We start from the raw sequence: 16,568 nt of genomic DNA, 5'->3' as shown, positions 1-16,568 counted from the left end.
AAATGAAAGTTGCTGGCATCGATGGGATCCACTTTATCCCTGAGCAATATTGGTCCAAAACCAGATGGCAGCAAACCTTTGGTACTTAAATATCCCTCTATTGACTCCCTTCATTTTGCAAGGTAATGTTGCAGAAATGTAAATGCACAGAAGCTTGAAATGTGTTTTCTCTTGTAGCAAACACTTCCTCAGACAAGAAGTGACCTTGAATTATCTGCTTGGTGTGGGGTCAAGACCCATCAGTCTCTGGAGCTGGATTCAGAACAGCCTTCCTCAGGAGGATGAGGATCCTCACCGCAAGCCCTGTTACCTAAAGTGCTACCAAGACCATTTTGCCGGGCTTAACCCCGTGTTCCTGCTAGCGCCTTGATTCCTAACACTTCGCTCTGCATGTGGCTGAGCAAAGTGGAAGGCTTATTAGGCAGCACAACAGAAGGAATATGGTGTAAGCAGCTGTCTTCTTCTATTGGGCTCAGGCTTCTCCTGAGTAGCTCCCCATTTCAGAAGGTTGCCCTCTGAAATGAAAACAGTGAGGGAGCAGAGCTAGGGTGACTTCCTTTGCATGTTAAGAAAAGCTTATTTCAAAAACCTGTAGAGGGCTTGGGAGGGTTCAAGGAGAACCCTGGTTGCTTGCTCGGGGAACCACACCATGCAGGGTTCAAGGGGAGCCTATGAAGTCTTGTCTGCTTACGGTTCCCCATCACAGATTTTTCTCTTGTTTCTGGGAAGCCAGAGGCATCCAGTTGTCCAATAGCTGGTGTGCCAGACCACCAACAATTCATTTTGGTGAAGCTTTCTCTCAGGTGCTCACAGTGACCTGGGGGGTAGAATTAGGGTTGAATGCCAAGAATACTCAGCAAACTGCTCTGAGTATTCTTGGCATTCAACCTTAATTCTACCCCCCAGGTCACTGTGAGCATCTGAGAGAAAGCTTCTCCTCCTTCTTCCTGCTTTGAAACAAGTAACTCTCAATCCCCCCCCCAATCTTATTCTCCTAACCCTCCACTCTACTTTCACATGGCCCAAATCCATGCCATTTACATTTTGAGCGTGCCCTGTTGCCTCTAGTGCAGCCTGCTAGATCCGTCATTCTCTCCTTAATCTCCCCCCTGCTCCATCTTCACAAACCTAGTCAATCTAGCCTACACTAAAGGTGAAGTTCCCACCTGCTAGCACAAAGCCTTCCTTTCAATAATGTTACTCCTGAAGAGAGAACCCCTGAATGAAGAATCTTCAGGAGTTGAAACCCACTGATCTCTGTAAGCTGCTGGTACAACAGGTTTGTTTTTTTTAAGTGACTGGTGAGCCAGCTCCCTTGCTGTTCAGTACTCTGGTCCCAACCTCCTCTCATCTTGGCTCCTCTTTATGCCTTTGAACCGAGCCACCACTCAGCTCCAGCACTGACAGGGCTGCAACACATGACAGGTTGAAAACATATATTTAAAAAATTGGCTTAATTTACAAGGATGGCTCCTCCTCTTCCTGTAACTAAGCTCTGCCCAGATTTCTTGCTGCAAAAGTTCTGTGACATGGATGAGGAACCTGTGGCCCTCCAGATGTTGTTGGACTACAACTCCCCTCAGCCCTGATTGGTGGCTGGGGTTGATGGGACTTGTAGTTGAATAACATATAGAGGGCCACAGGTTAGCCATTCCTGTTCTGTTGTACCATAACCTGATCCAAACAAAGAAAACAGTGTTGGGTGGAATATAACTCCTATTACCACGAGGAGTAACACCATCTATACAGGCTGTGTGCTAATAGTACTTCCAGGACAACAGGGAGGTGAAGGAAGAAAGGATGCTATACAGTTAAAGACTTAAATATTTGTTGAGAAATATGTGTCCCATTCACTTCTGCCCATCTTGTTTCCATTCTCCTTGGCCACTAAGTTCTTACACATAGAAAATGGGCACACTCACTACACTGAGAGCAAGGTAGCAACATATACTGATTATTCTGCCAAGCCACATTCAAGCAGATAAAAATATTGCAATTTCTCCCCTAAAATTTTTCTTCTAGTTTACCCTGGGAACAAAGAGTGATGGCCCAAACACCTCATTTAGAACAACTTAAAGGACTCTGGGGAAAGTTCTCTCTCTCTCTCTCTCTCTCTCTCTCTCTCTCTCTCTCTCTCTCTCTCTCTCTCTCTCTCTCTCTCTCTCTCCCTCTGTGTGTGTGTGTGGTTAGAGATTCAGTCCAGGGAAAGGTCAGGTCGGGGAGGCCTGGGGATGGATGTGGGTGAGTGTCAGCCAGCCTAATTTTCTCTGCCAACTCTGAAAATGAGATAAACAATGACAAACCGGGCATTTTAAATGAACTTGTCACATCTCATTTTCTTGAGAAGGGCTGCCTTTTTTTTTTAAGCCACTGGGCTTCTGCAGGAAAATTAACCCTTTCAAAGATGGAACACCTATTGATAGATGTGAATGAAATACAGTAGTTCAAACTATCTGGCTTTGTTTAGTAATGACTTCCAAGTAACCTGCTATGGACTCTTTGCCTCCTTGGGTTTCTCCCTACCCTTGGGTGTTATACTTTCCCAAGGGAGTATCAACGCTTAATTCCCTACCCTGCCTGTGGATGAACTTTCCTAAACATGAAATATTACCAACAAAGTGACGCTGTGTTGCTCCATTTTCTGCCTTCCAGGAGCTGAGAGAGGTCACCTGGAGGCACCCAACTGGCATGACTTTGGCCCCATGGGATAAAACATTTTCATATGCAAAAGCTTTTCCTGGAGTCTGGTGTTGGATGAGAGTTGGCTTTATTCAAGGATGCTGCTGCTGCTGCTTTTATTCTTATTGACAGTTCATTCGAAATGCTTTCCTTTCTGTATTTTTGTATTTATTACATTGTAGATGAGTATCTTTCTTTCTTTTTTGCATCTTCAATATTTTTATAGAAGGGACTAATCTGTACATAAAACTAAATATTTGGATTAAAACATGCAAATGCAGCATTTGCTTAATATGAAACACCAAAGTGGTTTATTACATATCATAGCAAATTCAAAGCTACATTTATTAAAACCTGCATGTGTAAAATTGGAGACTTATTACAAAATGGAGGGTAAATCAACCGTGTGCTACAAAAGAAAGGTCTTCCTTTGATGTTTGTCTTAAAATACCCCTCACATTGGTCAGACCTCAGGGCGAGGCTGGAGTCACCAAAAGCAAGGCCCTGCTTCTGAGCCAAGCAGATTGCATTTCTCTATGTAAGGGAATCTAGAGCAGGGTCTCTCCCCCCCCCAAAAAAAAATTCATAAAGGATGTGGGAGCTCATTTAGGGAAAAGCATTCCCTTAGCCAGAGTGGAACAAGCTGCTTAAGACTTTAAAAGGTGACAACCGGCATTTTGAACATGGGTCCTGGATTTATCAACCACTCTGCAATTGTTGCAAGAGGGTGTGTTATACAAACCCCACAGTCTTCACACTATCAAAAGCTGAGCTGAGGAGTTCTTGACATTCCCAAAGACTCCCAGTTGTGTGCATAGACTATGTGGGCTTTGAAAACAGGACTAACAATTGCCAATAAACCAGACCGTGCTTTTAGACATGCTGAGCAAAGGCAAAAACTGAGCTGACAATTTACCTATAATATCAGAGCAAAGGGGACAATGCATCTCAATCCAGAACAATAAAATAAAATGGAAGATCCTAACTGTTCTACTTGGAGGCAACCTTATTAGGAAGGATGGCGGTACCCTCAGATGGCACTTCAAGTACAGTTTATTAGTGTGTGATATTAAAAGGGTGTTTTTATTGCATGATATAATGCAATGGGAACATGGGCACTCTGCAGAAAGACCTTGCACTCAGAAGTGTAATGAACCCAGAGCCCGCAAACATTATACTGTACATTAACCTATCGTTAACAGCACATTAGGGCTGGGGGCACTGCACGCTTGCTGGTCAGGACGCCAGTCAGGACAGCACAGAGGAAAAAGAGAGAGGAAAACACATAGTGCCTGCACAGGAGGAAAGCAAAGAGAAAAAATAAATATGGCTACAGGGCCTGATTGGTAAAAAGGTTCTTCTCACAGCTTAGCATGCAATTGTGGGACTTCTCACTGGAAAAAGAAGAAGAACAGAGCAGCTTTATCTGGAGGTACGGTATTTAAAAATGAGACTTTGGTGGTTTCTGTGCAATGGTGCAGCGTAAAGTTTTCATTTCACAAAATATTGTGCTCACTGGGTCCTCTCTGCCTGAAAGTCGCCATCAAGATTTTTTGACTTAATCCAGACTTATTTTTTTATCACTTCTGTCCTTTCCTGCTTAGCTGCCCATAGCAGTTGGTCTTCATTCTCTCTTGATTAGTTGGTTCAACCTCTTGTGAAAGGGCTCCTGATACAAATCTGAATGTTCACTATGTACATGCAGGAGTAAATTCTGATACTGCCTTGGAGGCACTTCTGATGGCAGCAACTTTCACCAGCCGATCTGTTGTCAACATCCTGCTGGTACGTCCTCTCCAAACTTCTGTCTCTATTCCTCTGAAATCCTGCTCCATCTGGCTATAGCATGTCCGGACACACTTTATTCATCAAGCTACTTCTCATCATTCAAGCCCTTCCTCAAAATCCAAAATATTTTAAGCAATTTGTTTCCTGAGCCTCACTTTGTCACTGCCCCTAGACTCCCTCCAAGCATCTCCATGACTCATTGTTAGTTCCCAACTGCTCTCTTAATGTGACCGGGGCAGGACCATCTCACTTCTGCACCTTGCATGCATCTCTATTGCCCAGCTGACATTACACAAAGGTTAAACAGTACCAACGGCTGGAGTAAAAGTCAGCGGTATCAGGTATGACAACACAGCCAAGAACAAACTTCAATGGTTCTTGGTTCAATGAAGAGGTTTCTTACTGCGCTTGCCCATGGTAAGAACAAAAGAAGAGCTTTGCTAGATCACACTAATGGCCCATCTAGTCCAGCATCCTGTTCTCACAATAGCCAACCAGATGCCCTAATGGGGGACCCACATGCAGGAGCCAAACACAAGAGCCCTCTCCCCTCCTGTGGCTTCCAGCAACTGGTAGTAATGCAGAAAAAGAGCACATGAGACACAACCCTTTTGTCAATGTGGAAAAAAGTCAAAGTGCAAGCTTTTTGGTTACACAACATTCTTCAGAAGACTGGATGTCTGCAATTTTTCAGACTAATAGGAATGCTCTTAGCAGCCAGAGATTCACCAGCTTCCTTCCACTGCCATTTTTAAATGGTGAAGGTGGCCTCTTGCACGGTTCAGTGCCCTGTCACACACTGTAATTAAAATGTTCATTAGTGTACATGAGAGGCAATAGCTTTGAATTGTACGGAAAGCTCAAGATGAGGCTTTGAGAGTTGCCATTTTAAAATCTCTCCCACAAAATCGCTGCAAACATTAATCATCCCCACACTTCAAATGTTCTGATATCCACCTGGCTACACTATTAAAATAAAACTTGCTGCCCCAGGGAAATCCTACTTATTCTTAATTGTTTTGAGGCTTTGATGGGCTTTTAATCTAAGATTAATTTATGCAATTTTAAATAACTCTTCTTATGATTAATAAGCTTGAAAATTAAAAGGAGTCTAAAGCAATTATAATGAGCATTTGGTCATAACCTCATTAGGAGAAGGAGTGAAGGATACAATGCTGGAATTCTTACAAGATTACAATTTAAGGTTACTTCCGGAGAAGTCAAATACAGCTCTCCAAATTGCAAAGGCAGATTAGACCATGTCAGTTGGGGAAAACATTGGCTATCTGGATCATCACACTAATGGTATTGTCTCAGGAGCTGCATAAGACGAAGCATTTGAGCGAGGGAGAGAATGGATCAGCGCAGACTGGAACACAGTCAAAAAAAAAAAGCACCCTATTTTGGAAGTTGCTTTCTCTGGGCAGTAAAAGCACCAGTTACACTTCATTATTATTTTAAAATTACCAGTGTGTGTTAAGAACTTTGTGTACCAGCACCTTTTCCAGTGAGATAATATCTTGGTGGCTGGATCAGACTAAAAGCCTGTTTAGTCCAGCGTCCTGTTCCCACAATGGCCAACCAGATGCCTCTGGCAAGCACACAAATGGGTCATGGATGCAGAAACCCAGGGCCCTCCAACTGAATGAGCAGGAAGCAGGGCCCCCAAACAAAGTGGAGCTGGCTCACAACATTTTAAGGAACTACACACCATTATCTAAATAACCCTCTAACATGGGCAGCTCTGTAGAGGTGACCCCATCTTTCTTCTCTTTTTCTCTTGCACTTGCTTTAAGAAACACTACCTCTGTGGTGCTGGTTGCCTTACCTTCGATGGAAGGTAAAAAAAACCCAAGGAACTTAAGAGAAGTGAAGTGAAACCTGAGCCTGCCTGCCTGCCTTCTTTGTATTTCTTTCTTTAAAATCAATGTTTAATTTAAAAATTAGAAAGTGGAGCAGGCTGCAAACACAGAGGTTGATTGAAGCAAAATTTAAATTCCTGTCAAGCCCATTTAAACACAGGGGCCCTTCATAGCCAATTAGTTGCTCCGTGTGAATGCAGGATAAACTTAGGCCTGGTCACCGTTAGCAGAGAGCAGACCCACTGTGAGGTGCTAGGAAGGGAAAAAATTAACTAAAATCAGGAGTGTATGAAATATTTATCCTCCCAGCTTATCACGATGGGGTTTTGCAAAGTGTAAATGAGACAAAAATCGATTCCTCGTCACCCTCAAATCAATCCCCCCAAATGGGTCGGGGCATCTGTTTCAGCTAAATTTTGTTTACTATGGCAGATTTTGCCTTAATTGTGGTTGTTTATCTCCCGCCGTCCCTGGGGCCCTAATCTCCCGATAACTAATACTTAACACTCATTCCACATCTAAAGCTACTTCGAATCCTCAACAGGTTTCGGAGCTCTTAAAATTATTGAAACTGCAGAGACAGGAGACAGAGTCGCTTTGTGAGAAGGGCATTCTCTTCTCTACAACCAGCTGGGTCCAATCACCACCAGGGATGGAGACAACAAAGGTGCTAAAAGGCTCTTTCACAATTGCGATTGCGCCACCGGGAATTCAGGGATAAAAATGAGCTTTGATGGAGAATTGGGGGGGTGGGGGGAAGAGAGAGAGAGAATCCAAACAAGGTTTGTGGCAGTCTAGCCAAAGAAAGTTACTGTCATAATGAAATGCTGTCAATCACCATGAAAATCCAATTAAGAGCTGTTCGGCATAGGCTCTCTTAAGGAGAAATACTTAAGACGCAATTTCGGCAACTCTACAAATGAGAAAGTGCTTTTGGAGTTACCGGTATTTAAAAAAAGATCAGGAGCTCCTCCCAAAAATTCTGGGCACACACAAACTAGTTTCTCATAGTCTCCTATGAAACAGAAAATGCTTCATAGACATAGATGCACCCATTTTGGGAATGCTTTAAAGGTGGACCAATTCCATTACTACATCCCTTACAGAGTAAGAGAATCATCCTGCAGCCCTAAATGAATATTTTTTCAAAGGCACAGCATTGTATAGACATTTATTTAATACTGTATTTATATTACCCAATGAGAAATGTAGACCCATCATGGATAGGGTTTATTTTAATGCAAAGGGGAAATGCCCATCTTTGTCCCTCTGCAATTAGTAACTGCCAATTCAATCCATCCTGTTCCAGTTGAATGTTTATTTTTATCTTTTTAGATGTATCATTAAGGGACTTGAAGGCAAACATTGTTCTACTCACTGGGACTTGTGTAGGAGGAATCCCCCCTGAGGACTATGTCCTAGATTAATAAGTAAGTCTTGACTTTTCTGTATCAGTTCAAATGTTGGCACATGGATCTTCGTAAACATTACCAAAGGACACATGGGGAAATGGTGGTGTCCTTCATTCAGGGAAAACAGCTTTCAACTTTCAGTGAGGTATGTGGAAAACCTTTTCAGACAGTGGGTGGCTTCTGGGAAAAGGGCCTTCTTCGTGGTGGCCCCCTACCATTGAACACTCTCACCAGGTAAGCTTGCCTGATGCCTGCCTTAGCTTCCTAGTGTCAAGGGAAATACTTTTTTATTTTCACAGACCTTTCAGCAGATTTACTCCTTGTCAAATTTGTTTTATGCTGTTTTTGTTTAAGTTTTAAACGTGGCTTTATTTTTAACTGATTGTTTTGTCTTTCATTATGACACGCTGGAATATTTATCTTGAAGGAAAGGGCACAAATAATAAACAATAGAGAAAAAGTAACCTTATCATGTGCTGCAAATAAGTCTAACTGCTTGAGAGGAGTAAATCAGCCTACAGCTTCACTATGCAGCCAACACTAATGCACAATGAAGTGGCTGCACAGCCATGGCTGGGTTTCGGTTGCACAAATATGATCTCGTAGAGAAGTCCAATAAGGGACAACAGCAAGTGCGGCTATTTTTCTGTTTTCTTATGTTTATAGTTCAAGCTGATAACACGTTTTACTAGCATAAGCAAATAAAAAACCCCAAAACCGAACAGCAGCAACAACAACAATGATCGGATATGAATGTATCAGTTGATTAATTGCAACATAATTCACAGATTTTAAAAGTTGGGGTTTAAGTTGAGTCTTTTCATTCTGGCATTGTGTGATCAGCAATCATCATATACTGATATGGAGAACATTGTCCTGCCACAAAGATTCCTCTAGAAGTCTGTAGGCCTGTATGAACTCTGAGGGGTTGGGGGAAGAGCTGTTTCTAGCACTCAGTTCCACACCCTAATTCTGCCACATCAGTTAGAAATGTTTACATGCAAAGATGGAGCAAGATAGCAAAGGACTCTTTCTCCTAAGGGGTTCTATTGCTGATTCCTGTCACTTGATGAATTGGCCTTCATAATAATAATAAAAACAGGCTCCTCTGTCCTGTAATTACACCATGGCACCTAGGAGTTGAAAACTATTACTTGCAAGCACTGTACATATTGCAAATTTAGTTACCAACTTTGGTGGTCAGATAATTTATGCAACTACAACGTTTTAATAGTAGGCAGGGGATACATCACTTCAATGACTTCCCCTAGTGGTTTTAAAGGGAAGATAACTGCATTTGGATAGCTTGGGATTCCCACTATATAAAAAGACAAAAGAGGAATTTTTTTTCATTAAAAAGGAATAAACAACTAGCTAGAAATACACAATCTTTCCTGTAATCAAATCTAATCAAAGGCTGCATCTGCAACATTATTGCACAGGGATATTGGAAAAGCTGGATATACAGTGGTCCCTCGACTTACGAACTTAATCCGTTCTGAATGCACATTCGTAGGTCGAAAAGTTCGGAAGTCGAAACGCGGTTTCCCATAGGAAATTTTTTTTTGAAAAATTCATAAGTCGAAAAAACCGCATGTAAAAATTCGTAAGTTGGAAAAACCACATTTAAAGCCGCCAACGGTTTCTGTTCAGATGTAGAAAAATTGGTAAGCGTGCGGCCATTTGTCCCGTTCATAGGTCGAAACCTACGGATGTCGAGTAATTCGTAAGTCGAGGGACCACTGTATTTTGCAAATCATATAGCTGGATATAGATACAGCCATTCTATTTTGTTACATTTGTTTATTGCTTTGGGATAACAGCCTGTTTTGGTGGGGCGGGGCGGGGTGGGGTGGGGTGGCTGGTGTCCAATAAAGTCACCAGTGCAGCAAGGAAAGGAATGCTGGCCCAGTTCTACAGGACAATGGAGATGAGTCTCCTTTCCTTCTCCACTTGTATGTAGAGTGAGGGTGTTGCTGCCCTGACTGAAGAAGCAGTGCTGCAACATTAACAAGTTCACTATGTGATCCCTGACTGGCTGGGATCCTGCAGGGAAGGAGCTTTTTCAAGTTAAAAAAACAAGGCACTGAGGCAAATTCAAAGAAACAAGGACTACTGTGTGTGTGTGTGTGTGTGTGTGTGTGTGTGTGTGTGTGTGTGTGTGTAGCAGACTGTAAGGCTTATGAATGTCAATCCTTTCATATCCAACCCCCAAATGGCAACTTCTGCAGGACAAATCGAACCTCATAAAAATTTGGTGCAGCGTTTGTAATCTCATGCACCGATGCTTCCTGCTCAGATGCCCTCCCAGCTCACCTTGCTTCCTACACTGCAAGGGATGGCTGAATGCTGGACTGCTGCACTGTGCTTCTCTGGGGCACAATCTGGCAGGAAACCTCATTGGAAGTGTTTGGAAGGAGTGGAGGGAGAAGAGGAAGCCCTTGTGACTGAGGCTAGAAAAAGAGAGCCAGAGTGCCAGGTCTTGACTTCTGTGGGGACCAGGAAGGAGGAGGAGGAGGGAGGAGTGAAGGCTAAGTTGCCATTGTGCTATGGGCTGAGCTGATGGGGTCCTGCAGCGGAGGGTGCTTCAGATGAGGAATGGCCTTAAGAAACACTCTGGTTTGCTCTTAACTTTATCAATAGTACACGCTTCACTAGGAAACTCACCAAGGGACCGCAGCAGCATTTGAAAAAACACAGCCATGCAAAAGCCCCAGAAAACGGGGCCATCTTTTTAAACAATTCTCAAAAGCAGGCCGGTGCTACTGGGAGACAATTTCCATGTTAGCATGCTTGCTGAAACACTCTCTGCCACTGAACAGCGAGAACAGATAATAACCATTAGTAAATCAAACTCCTTGGCAATATCCAGCTGTGCCTCGCACATTTACATACAGATAGAATGGGTATATGTTTTTAATATGTATGCGATAACGCACTTTCCCCACAGCTGAAGTGTGTCTTACAAAAGGAGGAGGCGAATGGGAACGCATTGCCATGAGATAATAAAGTGACCTAGATAAAGTATTAGCCAGCGATTGATCTCAAACAGGGGAAGGCTGCCTCTCTCTGACCCGGTTACTTACTATGCATAGATTCCATTAAATAGAGCTTAGGAACTGAAAGCTTCAAGAAAACGGTGCCACTGAGGCCGAGATCGACGGCGTCTGGGTTGGAGTGTGCAAATGTATAGCTTCCTGTCCCATGTGAATTCCTGTGGCATTCAGCCACACCTGGAGAACACACCTCCCCATCAGATAAAAGTGAGTCTCCCACCAAGCCAAAGCCTGTTTTAGATTTAAAATGCAGGTGCAGTAGTGTAAACAATTCTTTGCATATTTTTCTGAGAACTTGTGGATTCTATCCTGATAGCAAGGCAGAAAAAGTGCTTTAAAGAAACTAAAAATGATGCCCATCTATAAGCATGCAGGATGAATGAAATGATGGCTCTTTTTTACTTGCTCAAAAGCTCAAGAGTGATGCAAGCTTTCAAGTTCCAAAGAAGTCTTCATCAGGCAAAATATCTAAAAAGTGTGGTGAAGCAGACAGTGACTGACTTGGAACAGGGAGACTTGGGCATGAAGCTTGCTGGGTGACCTTGGGCCAGTCAGACACTCTCAACCTAAATGACTTTGTAGGGCTGTTGTGAGGGCACAATGGGATAAATGTCACTATCCCAAGCTCCTTGGAGAAAGGACACAATACTAATAGGATAAAATAATAAATACATAGAATAGGTTCTTGCATGTCCAAGTTTGGGATAGTTCTGCAGTCAAGTGGCAGAGAGTTGCTAATTATATTTTATCAGGCACTTGGCTCAAGGTGAATTATCTCACTGATTTTCAGGTTCTTTTGCTTTGTGTTTACATGGAGCTTATATGAACACTCTTTGAGACCCATCAGCTACCTGAATCTGGTTAAGCTGGCCCGTCAAAACTGTTTCCTGGGGTGTGGCCACTGTCACATGATGACAGCTTCTAGGAGCCCTGGGTGAGAAGTGAGTGCAGGGTGGGGACCAAGGTGGACCAACTACCCAAGAAGGATCTGGTGCCTTCCAGATGTTTTTGGACTGCAACTCCCATCAGTCCCAGCCAGCACAACTGTGCTGGCTGGGCCTGGTGGGAGTTGTACTCCAAAGCACCTGAAAGGTGACAGGTTGGTGAAAGCTGCTGTAGGTCATTTGTAAGTCATTCATGAGCAGTGAGAGGAGGGATAAAAATAGATGCTTCCAGTTCTCTGGATATTAGCCATTGGGACCATGCAGGCAATTTAGTATAATTAAAGGGTGGCAGCAAAATGAAGATAGCTGAGCTCCAGTCTTTTCCTACACTCTGTTAATGATCGCTAAATAATTATATGCATTTCAGAAAGCCAAGTTTTTAAGGGTTTATTATAACCTCCCATCCTGATGCAGCTCCCATCAAAGTCAGTAGCATCATTTCCACTAGGAGTTGGCCCTGGCCACTTTCCACCAGGAGGTTTTGCTGCACAAGTCCCATTTAAAATGGATTGAAATGCAATAGGACAGCAGCAGAAATAAGATTTGGTAGTACACAGTGCTTTTGGTCTTTGTTTCTTCTCTCTCTTTTTCTTTGTGTGTGTTTGAGACCAAAGAATCAGAGGAAGCTTTTTAAAAATGAGTTAGGGACTTACATTGCATGCGAAGATAGGCACTGGCAGATTGAGCAGACAACACTAATTATGGGTCCAGTGGTCAAGAAGGCAGTTTCTGCGCTTACTGTAGAGGGAAGTGAGGGGCAGATGGGGCTCGTCAATCTGGAAAAGTAGCCCATCTAGGAGAAGGAAAACTCTAAATCTCAGTTGTCTTGCGGGGTATCTTTGGGAGAAGAAAAGGCTAAGGAGTAATCCCTACATAAATCCAGAGGGTAGTCCCTTAGAAGGTTGGGTGGTGCCTCATTCTGGCAACTCCTGCAGCCAAGCTGGTGCCAAACATATTGCTCTGCTTTCCTTTGGACCACATCAGCGAGGCTGAGAGGGGGGTCTTGTTGTCTGAGCAGCCCAGGACCTCCATACACACTGTCCAAGCTTGTGCCCTAGGGAGGTCACTTCGATGATCCTAGTGCAGAGGGTTTGACTTCATCCCTCGAGGCACAATCTGTTGTCTCTCAAAACAGACAGATGCCAACAATAACATTACAGAGAGAGAGAGAGAGACTCTTTTATCCATGAAGCTTTCAAAAGTCTTGCCCACCCCTTGTTCCACTGTCCAGATCACTTACTGCCACTTCTTTCTTTCTGGTAACCCCAATGCCTGCAGAGTTACTTGCTGGAACTGCCACTGAGAAGGGCCTGTTATGGGTCACCACGAACAAGGCAGTCCTGATTAGATCCATGTGACCTAATCTCTGGAGCATAAGCAAGGAAGAATCTGATGACAAAACAAAATCCAGGACACAATGCACCAAGAACGTCTGTGCAAGAGCCATTGGGGTCTCTGTACAAGCAACATCCCCCTTCTCTTTTGGGTCTATGACTGTGGCATCAATCAGACTTTTCAACACAGTCAGAGGCCCCTTTCAATACTGAGTGGCCAGGCTTCAGAAGCCATTTGCAGTGAAGGGAAAGCAACGTGGAAGAAAGTGTTAATTTTCATATATATTAAAAAAGTCTTTTTTTAAAAGCCACTTTTTTAATTATTAAAGGGGGGATGGGAGAAGATACTGTCTTATGAGTAGGAGCCGGCACTTCAGGGCAGGTAGTTGGAAAGATATATAACTCTATGTTGTTGTTCCTATAGGCACTCACCCCTTGGCCTCCGTCTTTATGACTTTACACCCTGGAGTGGTGTTACAGCTTCCGAACACGCACATATATACTGAGGGTTGGAAGTGCGATCTGCAGATGTTTTATTTATAAGTGGCAGGCCTATTGCATCACGGAAAACATGCATTTACAAAGAGATACAGGTTTTATGAAACCCCATTCTGTTGGTTTAATAGTCAAGCTACCCAGCCATAGAATAATAACAACGCATCAGGTAAATGCATCTCCATCTCTAGAACCTGTTCCAAGTTCTCTCAGATGTGACTAAGTGCAGGAACCTTCCAACCATCAAAAGTTAATAAAAAAAGAGAGAGCGGCAAATTAAGGCAGCCTCAACCATCACTACCCAGAGACAGAATGGACGGTGTGGGGGGAAATACAAAGTTCCTCCTCACGAAGGTATTTCTGCAATTGCTTAACAGCTCTCTTCAGCAGTAAGAGAAATTACTCACATCCAGATTTATAAACATGGTCACATATCTGACAGACGTGATGCCCATGCAGAGGAAGAGTTGCAGAGGGAGGTGGCATCTCTAGGGCCTCAACCAGCACAGCGAGCGGCATTTTAGACTTTTTCCTTTTTCACACACACTTCGCTCCTGCCATATTGAAATCTCCTTTGCAGCATTGTTTCAGGAATGTCCTTGCCTCTGCCACAGGTGAAGCGGCAACCCTCCGTTTTGGCGGAGACTCTTCTTTTTGCCCAGATCCTGTTTTATTTGTTAATGTTTTATTCACTTTTATCTGCTTTTAAGTGTTTTTATTTGCTGTTTTACTGGTCCTAGGTTGTGATATGGTTATTGTTTTAATTCTTTTAATGGTGGATTGTTTATTTTTTAGACTGCACACTGCTCAGAGATTTATAAAACACTAAGCCTTATATAAATGTTTTTCAATCAATAAAAGTGGTAGAGTACACAGCTGTTTGAGGAATGCAGGCCAAACCCCTTGCCCCCCCCCCGGTGTTCAATTTGGTGGCATTCAGTGCAATAGTCTTAACATACTTCTACAAAAATTCAATAAAGTTTACTTAAAAATAAATAAATCTGTGACACTTGGCCATGGTTATTTCATTCTGCTAGGAAAACATAACTCATCTTAGCTTCCTCCCAGTTCTCTACCGGGAAAGTAAAAGAACCTATTTGACCTATCAAGAACAAAGGTGATCAATGGGTAAAAGTGTATTGAAGGGATTTTGTTTGAATAAAATAAAATAAAAATGTTTCATTATTATACAAAGTTCAGCATGGGCAACTTAGGAAGGAAAAGACCATTAATGAGATTTATTGTTTATGATGTTTCTGCTCTGGCCATTGTATTTAGTGAATTGCTATGCACTGATAATGTCAGAGAGCATGACTGTAAACTTAAAAGCAAAATAAAGGACTTTAAAAAGGGAAAGTAGAAAAAAGGACAAAGGGCAACCTGGGGAAATGAAGACATTCCTCTCGGCAATTTGGTGAGGAAGAACGTCACATCTAATCATGAAAAAATTCCAAAGAAACCCTAAGATCAGCTTCGCAACAGGATTATAGAACACTGCCAATGTATACTACGTTGTAAGGGTGGATACAAAGTTATAGAAACTGCTGTAGAATTCAGTTTTTAAAAGTTTTTTTTAAGAAAGAAATAATTCAGTAAATTAAGGAAGAAATCCAAGTAATTCCTAATACAGATAGCATCTTGCTTTGATCAAGAGACCTTTCAAACAAAATGTGGCCCATAACCACCGTTATGATTCTGAAACCAAGAAATAAGCTTATGTGCATTACGCCAACGTCTGGTGGCTGTCAGAGCTGGAAGCAAAATTTAGATTTAATGTTAGTTAACTTATGGAGGAAAAGCACCCCCAACAAACTTCTGCATGTCATAAATCAGCAAAACTTTTCTGGTTTGTGTTTTAATGAGAAGGCTGAAGATTTACTTACCATTAACTCTTCAGGGGCTGGGCGTTCCTTTGGCTGCTTTCTCATGCTGTGCAACAGCAACGACAACAACAACAGGAAAAAAAACAGAACCCAGATTTGGTGTGAAAAAGCACTAGTCATTTACAGTACATTATCTTTAAATGCTGAATTTCTTATTACAGATGACCAACAGTTAATGAAGAAAACCAACCCCAACCCCACCCTACAGAAGGCTTTATGAATGCAATTGAAATGTCACTGTTTTTCTTTAACTTGACTGCTTCTGCCACCATTAATTAAGGTGGGCACTGTAATAAGCAAAAATCTGTAGCACCACCAGGCACTCCACAACAGAGCCCACACTGCAGCCTGTGCTATTTGCAAGGCTGATTTCAGTGGAGGGAGGGGGCACAACACTCTGACAACCCCTGGACCAGCCACCCTTTCTCCCAGTTTGCTTGTTCTCAGGGCACTTCACACACATTACATTTTTAGGTGTTCACTTAGATCCCCTGAGGCATACACATGTGAAATGTGCAGTGCGAGACAAATAGGTGTTATGCAAGTTTACTCACTAGGGGCCTGTGACTTCATACAGACATACAGAATTTTATTTGTATGTCGCCTTTCCATGGTTCAAACCATGCTCAAGGCAGTTTATAACATGGAAAAAAATACATAAATACAATGTAACAGAAGCGGTCATAAACAATAAAGCCTTAAAAAATACACAACCAAACCAAACAATTTCCATATAAACCACAAGATATAAAATAAAGATACAAAAACCCCAAACACCGCAGCTCAGCAGCCTCAGATTTTGTCTCTGTTACCGCCCCATCCCAATCAAGGAAGCAATGGCAACCAACCTATGTCTCCTCCCATGTTAGGGTACTTACCACAATAAGCATTTACATACCGGTGGGGTATATATAATAAAATTGTTGTTGTTATTATTATTATTATTAAGCTTTTAAAAACAATTTGCACATATTAATACTTCAGGAACTCTTACGACAGCCCTGTGTGGCCAATATTATTATCCATGTTGGAGGTGGGAGATGGATAGAATAGCACCCTAATGTGAGCTGGTGAACCTGTGGTTGCAGTGAGATTTGAACTGAGAGGTTGGAGCC

At 42.6% G+C, this 16,568-nt stretch overlaps 1 protein-coding gene across 6 annotated transcripts in view; it reads right to left on the bottom strand.

The window, feature by feature from the left end:
* The window catches only part of MAP2K5 (mitogen-activated protein kinase kinase 5), a 132,401-nt gene that overhangs the window by 4,856 nt on the left and 110,977 nt on the right, over nt 1-16,568 (bottom strand). For all 6 annotated transcript variants that reach the window (XM_035132287.3, XM_035132289.3, XM_060282474.2 and 3 more), the window contains one exon: nt 15,454-15,499. In XM_035132287.3, coding sequence (XP_034988178.3) covers nt 15,454-15,499 — 46 coding nt within the window. The remainder of the gene's footprint in view (nt 1-15,453; nt 15,500-16,568) is intronic.

The sequence above is a fragment of the Zootoca vivipara genome, chromosome 13 (assembly GCF_965207765.1).
Source record: "Zootoca vivipara chromosome 13, rZooViv2.hap1.1, whole genome shotgun sequence".
Taxonomy (NCBI): Eukaryota; Metazoa; Chordata; class Lepidosauria; order Squamata; family Lacertidae; genus Zootoca; species Zootoca vivipara.
The sequence above is the reverse complement of the archived record's forward strand: the minus strand, read 5'-3'. Positions and strand labels throughout refer to the sequence as shown.